General features: G+C 36.7%; 2 protein-coding genes across 35 annotated transcripts in view; both read left to right on the top strand.

The window, feature by feature from the left end:
- Nucleotides 1-974: 974 nt before the first annotated feature.
- Nucleotides 975-2,054, top strand: LOC148780477 (uncharacterized). The gene is made up of 2 exons (XM_088847793.1): nucleotides 975-1,424; nucleotides 1,860-2,054. The coding sequence occupies exons 1-2, from the start codon at nucleotides 975-977 to the stop codon at nucleotides 2,052-2,054; spliced, it is 645 nt and encodes a 214-aa protein (XP_088703919.1).
- Nucleotides 2,055-5,401: 3,347 nt separating this feature from the next.
- The window catches only part of LOC110006761 (carboxyl-terminal-processing peptidase 1, chloroplastic), a 45,867-nt gene continuing 43,244 nt past the window's right edge, over nucleotides 5,402-8,024 (top strand). For 21 of the 34 annotated variants that reach the window (XM_088848183.1, XM_088848182.1, XM_088848181.1 and 18 more), the window contains exon 1: nucleotides 5,402-5,827. In XM_088848183.1, the coding sequence (XP_088704309.1) occupies nucleotides 5,441-5,827 (387 nt within the window). In that variant the 5' untranslated portion in view covers nucleotides 5,402-5,440. Of the gene's footprint in view, nucleotides 5,828-7,254; nucleotides 7,389-8,024 lie in introns of all 34 variants that reach the window. The other 13 variants (XM_088848196.1, XM_088848194.1, XM_088848195.1 and 10 more) reach the window with 1 other exon arrangement.

Genomic DNA, 8,024 nt, shown 5'->3' with positions numbered 1-8,024 from the left:
TAGAGATGATTACCAGTCTGTATGAAAGTGTTATGTTGGAATGCCAGGGGCCGCAATAGTGCTCAACGCAAGAGATATATTCTTTATTTTTGCAGAAAGGAAATGCCAGATCTATTGCTTCTTTAGGAAACTAAATTGGAGGCCCCGACTCTTCGTACTACTAGACTGGTTTGGGGAAATAGCTCCCTGGAATTTTTGGGAGTAGATGCTTCTGGTTCTTCTGGTGGTATTTGGGTCCTTTGAGACCCTTTGATTTTGATTGCTTCACAAAACTTTCTTTCCATTGTTTTTCAAGGGACTTCAGATAATTTTTCTTGGTATTTTTCTGTGGGATATAGACCTAATAGAGCCGCTAACATATTTGCTTTTTTTTGAGGAACTAGCAAATATTCAGTCAAATTTTTTGGTTTGTGGTGACTTTAATATTATTAGATGACCACGTTAATCTACATCTTTTCCTTCTATGTCTTCTTGTATATTATTTGAACGCTTTATACAACACCATGAATTCTTTGATCTTCCTTTTAGTGGGGCTAACTATACCTAGTCCAATCATAATTTACACGATCTTATTTTGACAAGGTTAGACAAGTTTATTATCTCTTCTGAGTTTGTTACTTGTTTCCCAAAAATAAGTGTGAAAGCTGTACCAAAAATTCTTTTGATCATGTCCATCTTCTCCTTAACTCTGACGGTTTCTTATCTAGACCATCCCGGTTTAGATTTGAATTGGCGTGGCTATCAGAGAGATATTTACTTAGCCTGATTGAAGATTTCTTGAAAAATACTACCATTGATGGTTGGAAAGGTTTCCAAATTTCAAAGAAGCTCCAATTATTGAAACAAATGATTATTATACGGAAGAGAAATATTTGGGGAGATTTACAATCTAAAATTGGGCAGCAAAGTCTCATATAAATGAGTCAGTTTATGGGAGGGACTCTAACACATGATCAATTCAGAGACATAAGCTTATGGGTACATATAAACAGTCGCTTAATTTGGAGGAAATTCATTGGAGACAAAGATCTCGTGTGAAATGGTTTAAGGAGGGAGATAAAAACATGAGATCATTCAATGTTATTGCTAATGCAAGGAAAGTTGATAACTCAATTCAAAGCCTCCATATTAAAGGAATAGACTGTGACAACATGTCAAAGGTTGAAAGGGCCCTAGTTAATCATTTAAAGAATTCTTATGAGGTCGATAGTGGGATTCAACTATCCATTCAAGATCTACTTTTTACTAAGTTGCCATTAGAACAAGCTCAGTGGTTGGAGAGAAAATTTGAAGAGCAAGAAATTAGAGATGCAATCTTTGGCCTAGGCAGAGATAAGGCTTCTAGCCTAGATGAATACCCAATGGCTTTTTTTCAATCTTTTTGGGATATTTTGAAAGATGATATTGTTCAATTTATTGGAGAGGTAAAATTAATGTTGCTATGAATTCCACTTTTATTGCTTTAGTTCCAAAGAAAAATATCATTGCAGAGATTAAGGATATTCGGTCTATTAGCCTTATTGGTAGTCTATATAAAATCATAGCAAATATTTTAGCCAATAAACTGTTCCAGGTGATTTACATGGTTATTAAAGGACCACAATCAACATTCTTGAAGGATAGACAAATTATGGATAATATTTTGGTTGCACAAGAATGTATCCACTCAAGAATCAAGGATGACAAATCGGGCCTTATATGTTAGCTAAATTTTGAGAAGGCATATGATAAGGTTGATTGGGGGTACTACAAAGTATCATGGCTAAAATGGGTTTTTGTTCAAGATGGAGATTGCGAATTGATGGTTGCCTATTTTCTACCCATTTGGTAATAATGGTCTTATAGTATCACATTTACAGTATGCTGATGATGCCATTATATTCAGCGATCCCACAGTTAAGGAAATCACCTACCTATGGATTTTCTTGAAAAGTGTGGAACTCTCAATTGGACTTAAAATCAATTTGAGTAAAACCAAGCTCATTGGTATTGGTTTTCCGCAAATGGTAGTATCAAGAATGGCACATTTATTAGGTTGTGGGGTTAAGTCATAATCTTGTACTTATTTGGGAATTTCCTTAGTGGATTTGAGGCCTTCAAGATCAATTTGGCATTCGATGGTGGAGAGATTTGACAAGAAACTGGACACTTGGAAACCTAAAACTCTTTCTATGGGGGGAGATACGTTGATTTAATCCACTTTGTCCAATATCCCAGTATATTTTATGTCCTTATTTAAGATGTCAAAAGAAATTGAAAACAACTAGAGAGAATTATGAGAAATTTCTTGTGGGGAGATAATATAAGAAGGACAAGATTTCATCTGGTGAGTTGGGAAAAAGTTTATAGATCAAAACAAAGGGGAGGATTGGGTGTTAGGAGACTGAAACATATAAACTCGACACTTTTAATAAAATGATGGTGGAGGGTCTATACACAACCTGAGTCTTTCTGGGTTCTTGCTCTGAGAGCTAAATATAGAATGGATTTGAACTTTGGCCTTATTAAAAGTCCAAGAAATAAGACAAGTCTGTCCCATGTTTGGAGAGGTATTGACTATGAGATATCTGCGTATCTACGGCAATTTCAAAAAATAGTGGGGAATGGAGAATCCACTCTTTCTTGGTTTGATAAATGGATTGGAGATGACCCGTTGAGACACCTTTTCCTTGAGGTTTTCTTAAAAGCGTTAAACCCACTATCATCTGTCAAGGAGGCTAATGAGGGTGTTTATATTAATATTGTTTAGTCAATTCCTTCTAGGTACAGGAGAGGTACAAACAGATTCATTGAGGAGTATCAAACATTGTTGGAATTATTGAATGACACATATTTGATTCCAAATATGGATGATAGCTTTATTTGGGATCGTACCCATTCGGGAGATCCTTCGGTTAAGTCAACCTACAATCTATTATTTTCTAATCGTTGAGAGAGTTGGATGCTGGTTTATTCAAGATTAAGAAATTGCATGTGCCTCTTAAAGTACAGTTATTCTTATGGATCTTATGCCAAGATAAATTAGCAACTATTGACAACTTGAGAAAGATGAGGTTTATTATCACCAATGCATGTATCTTATGCAAAGACAGTGATGAAACTTCACAATATCTTTTCCTCTCATGCCTTTTTGTTATATATCTTTAGCATTAGGCTCGACAGTGCCTCAACCTATCATTACCTTTGCCCCATAATATCAGAGCTCTTCATGACCAATATATCACACCCAATATCTCAAAGACGAAAACTATTCTTTAAAGATCTATTTGGGTTAGCCTTCTTTGGAGTGTGTGGGAAAAATGAAATAGAAGAGTCTTTGATAGTATAAATACAAATCTATCTATATTAAAATCGAATATTTTGGCAGTTTGCAGCTGATTTGTTCCTTGCTCATAAGGATATAGACTTTACTCCTACAAGTCTTATCATTAGCAATCCCTTGACAGTGACAACTCTGGGCATTACCACCAACACTCGTAGTGATATTATTTGGATACCACCACCAGTGAATTATTTCAAATTTAAGTCTTATCATTAGCAATCTCTTGGCAGTGACAACTCTTGGCGTTACCACCAATACTCGTAGTGATGTTGTTTGGATACCACCACCAGTGAATTCTTTCAAATTTAATTTTGATGGAAGTTCACTTGACAATCCAAGGCCAGCTGGCTATGGTGGTCTCATTAGAAATAATGTGGGTCACATTATATTTTCTTACTCGGGTCTTTGTGGTCTCACAAGGACAAATGAGGTGGAAGCACGTGGTTTATTAAAAGGTAGAAATTGCTATGCACTTTAGAGGGGGGTAGGATTATTGAAGGAGACTCGGTAAATGTCATTGCCTGGAGTAAGAGAAATGCCCATATTCCTTAAAGATTAAGGATTATTTTTCATCAAATTTGGGATATTTTGTCAACCTCTACGACAACGGTCCAACAATGTTATAGAGAGGCGAATGAAGATGTCGATGTTCTCACCAAAGGAGGAGTCCATACTCCCTATATGTTGGTTACTTCATTTCTATAATCTTGTGTATTTGCTCGAATATGTTGTATTTTATATTTAAATTAATGATAAGTCGTACATTACTAAAAAAAAAAAAAACGCTTGTGAATTTGTTTTGCTAAGTAGGCTTTGGCAAAGAGAGAGAAATCTACCGCATCTTTGAATAAGAGTTCGACTACTTCAAGTAAAAGCTCGAATGCTTCATCAATAGGAGGGAAAATTTTAAGATAATACAATTGATAGCTAAACTCTAGCTGAATATGACAAGAGCAGATAAAACTTCAAGAAGGAAAGAACAACATGGAGAACAATGGGGTAGAATCGTGGGAAAAGAAGAGGGGAATAAAAGGGGAGGTAAAAATGAGATGGAAAATCAAAGGGAAGGAGAAACAGGCAGAAAAAGAGAGAAGAAGGAGACCAGAGCTTGATTTTGTTGCTCAGACAACCGGAAGAGAGAGAAAGTACGACCTGAAGAAAGAGAAAGCCTGATGTACCTTGTATTTTAGTTGAGGAGAGTTTGCGAGTGCTTTGCTCATTCAATTACTTGGGATAGGTTTCTGTCACATTGTTTCATGCCAGATAGAGAAGGAGAACAATACTCCCGAGAGTGTCGACGTAGAAAAACGGTAGAGGAGCATAGATCATGGAGAAGATGAGAAGAAGGAGAAATCCAATGATGGATATTAAGAGAGAGGTAGAAGTGAAGAAGGGGAGGAGAGAGATATTGAATGATGAAGACCGAGATAACATGAAAGGGGCCAAAAGGAAATGATCCATGTTAAAGATTTTGAGAAGATCCATGGTTAAAGATTTTGAAAAGGTTCAGATAAGTATTTATAGGTTGAGAAGCTCCATATTCTCTAAATTGAGAATGTCTAGAGAAGTATTTATAGTTACATGTTCTCTTGAGAATAAAGCTTATTTAGAGAATGTCTAGAAAAATATTTGTAGTTTCATGTTCTCTTGATAATAAAGCTTTGTGTCCTAATTCAACCTTTACTTTAGGGAACAAGACTTCACTCTTTCTGGTTAGAAAGACTGAGGGAAAGAGAGGAGAAGAGGAGGCCTACTAATACCCGGTGAGTGAAAGAAAACAATCATATATGACAATGCATGATATATTTACATCGTGATTATGATCAAGAGCTAGATAGTAATATCAAGGTTTTCTTACGTAAAATAAGATATAATACGCTAAACCTGCACTTGTCAAAAATCTATGGTAAGTAATGGAAGACATAATACGCAGAGGTAAAAAAACGGATAAAAGTGCAGGCAATTGTCCCCTTATATATCCTTCAGAAATTCCGTATTTCCATTTTAGAAAGGTGAGGCGGGGGACTCATACTAACCTTGTCCTGTGTACAATGATTCATGAATAAATCAATCCCATATGCAAGGTGGGGGCAGGGAGCCAAGGGACCGCAGGGGGTGATGGGGTCTTTGAGTTTCTGCATGTGCCCTCCATCGTCTCCTCACTCTAAGCCTCATCTCACTGATCTTTCATGGCCACCGCTAATGCAAGCCGAACAACGTCTTCTGAATTGGACTGAGAAAATCCTTTTGCACGCTGTTGCAGGCGTTCTATCCTTTGGCTTCTCCTCCAATTCAGTGGCAGTTGCAGTGGAAGCAGCAGCAGGATTACCTTCTCACTCTGCCACTGCTCCGGATTGCCGTGAATCAGAAGAAGGTGGAGATGAAGAGAGAGAATTTCCCCCGGAGCTTGTTCCGAACCGAAGGATTGGGGAGGAAGCTTGGCAAATCGTAAATGATAGCTTCTTTGATGCTCATCTCCACAGCTGGTCTACCAAAAAATGGCTGGTAATATTTTGTTTCCTTCTTAAACATGCCCCCTCTCTCTTTATATGTGAGTTGATTTTGGCTGTTATTTTCTTGAAAATTTTGAGAAAAATGAGTTTTGTTTATTCCTCTCTCCCTCGCTTTAGGTTGTTACGTGCTAGAGAATTATGTGGGAAGTGGGTTTTCCTTGTTTCCCGTTTTCTGTTCCCCATCGGTGTTAATTTTATGATTAGTGTGACACATCTACATGGTCTTTAATTTCATTTTCTCTTTCTCTTGGAGAAATGGTTTTGTTAGTTTGGGATGAATAGGAGTAATGGCTAGAAAAGTTACTTGAAAGTTACTCATAAGCTTCCAATTGTATTTCAGTGACCCATATATTGGGGGGTGATTGTCAGTAAGGTTTTGGTTTGTTGAACAAAGAAAAGGTTTTAAATTTAAAGATATGAGTTTTAAAGAGAATGTGTCATACTTTACTACTGTTTATGGAAATGATTATATGAATGAGGAGTACAAGTCATGCTTGCAGTAGCTCATACACACGTGAAATCAATAAATTTAGGGCAACAATTAACAGCATGCTTCTTTTGTTCGATCGTCCATACACAAGGCAACATACTTTTAACGTTCGAACTCATCCATCATGGGCACCAAATAATGTTTGGTTCATGAAGCCTCATAAATCCATTGGTGGTGCATTAGACCACGTGTAAGGGAATTATATCTCATCATTTTTCACCATCACCAGATGTACGACATACATACAAGGTTGTTGATTGAAATGCATAATGCTGTTTTTCGGTCGGTGGGGGGACTTCTTTAGGAATGGAGGTTTGATCTTCATGGGGTATCACCTCTTCAAAATCTATCTTGGACATTAAAGAACATACATTTATTGATAATTTACTGCAATGTGACAATTTTCAGGATGACGAAATGTTTTGGAGAACACTTAAAAAATAAACTGCTCCTGCTACCATGCCATGTTCACCTTGTTATCTATGCGTTTATAAACTCTCTCGGAGGGGGAGTCCACAGAGACCTCTACACTACCGACGAAACTGATATTTGATAGGTTGGCTCTTTGGAATTCGAATAATGATAACTGTACTTGGGAAAGTTCCAGGTTATTGGTTGTTGAGTCCTATTTTGTCATGTTTAGTCGCTCTACATGTGACATATAACATTTACATCTATCTTCGTTTGGTTTGCCGTCCTTCATTGCTAATACTTTTTTGTTCTCTTTCAAATTTCGTTTTGTGTTTGAAGATTCCTATCTAACCAAGGTCTGCTGTACCTCCTTTTAGTTGACATGGTTTATACCAATGTATTCTTGTTCTTTTTCTTGCTTTCGAGCCCCATTAAGTTTAAAGTTTCCTTGTGGAAGTGGATAATTGAGCATGCTGAACAGGGATCCGATTCTCAAACTACTTTACTTTTCCTTATAGTTGCTTTATTTCACAAAAATCAAGGAGAGATTCTTTCTGGCTCCATTGACACAAGATCTCAAGCTCATGATATTATTAGAAGGATGTTAGCTAGCTTGGCTGACCCATATACTCGGTTTCTAACGCCATCGGAGGTATTATCCCTTAATGGATCTTTTATGCTTGTGGCTTTTCTGCTTTACTTTGTGAAATTATATGGTTTTTAGAGCTTTTTGCTACTGCAATCTCATTATTATCTGTCGAATAACTTCTCTTGAAAGCATTTTTGAATTAAAAATGTCGTCAATGGCGCTCTTATATTGTCTACTAAAATCTCGGTGCGAAATTTTAATGAATCTGTCATGAACTTTGCGTACAAGATTGTTTCTTCTAACACATGAGAAATTCCAACTCGAGTTAAAAGCGTAAAACTCTAGCTAGCTTATCTTGTCTTCTTTAATCAGTCAATACTTCTTCCTTCTTGCTTATGTAGTTCATGCCTGAGACGTAAAAAAATTGAATGAAACTCTTAAACAAAAACACTGAATTTATCCACTAATAGATGCTATTTCTATCTCTCAATTGAGTAACAACTAGTTGAAATGTACAGTCTTTCTAAAGTGGTGGCATAGAACTTGAACTGTAAGACTTGATGATTATGTTTGCATGGCAATAGGCCTTTGCCAATAGAAGTAGAAGAAGCTGAAGAAAACGGATGCTAAGGCCATTGTTAATAGAATAAGAAAGAGCAAGAGAGTAAGAGATTTCAAGGAAGAAGAAAGAAGGGCAAG

The sequence above is a fragment of the Amborella trichopoda genome, chromosome 9, assembly GCF_054954075.1.
Source record: "Amborella trichopoda isolate Santa Cruz 75 chromosome 9, AtrichopodaSantaCruz75HAP2 v2.0, whole genome shotgun sequence".
In the NCBI taxonomy this organism is placed as follows: domain Eukaryota; kingdom Viridiplantae; phylum Streptophyta; class Magnoliopsida; order Amborellales; family Amborellaceae; genus Amborella; species Amborella trichopoda.
The sequence above is the reverse complement of the archived record's forward strand: the minus strand, read 5'-3'. Positions and strand labels throughout refer to the sequence as shown.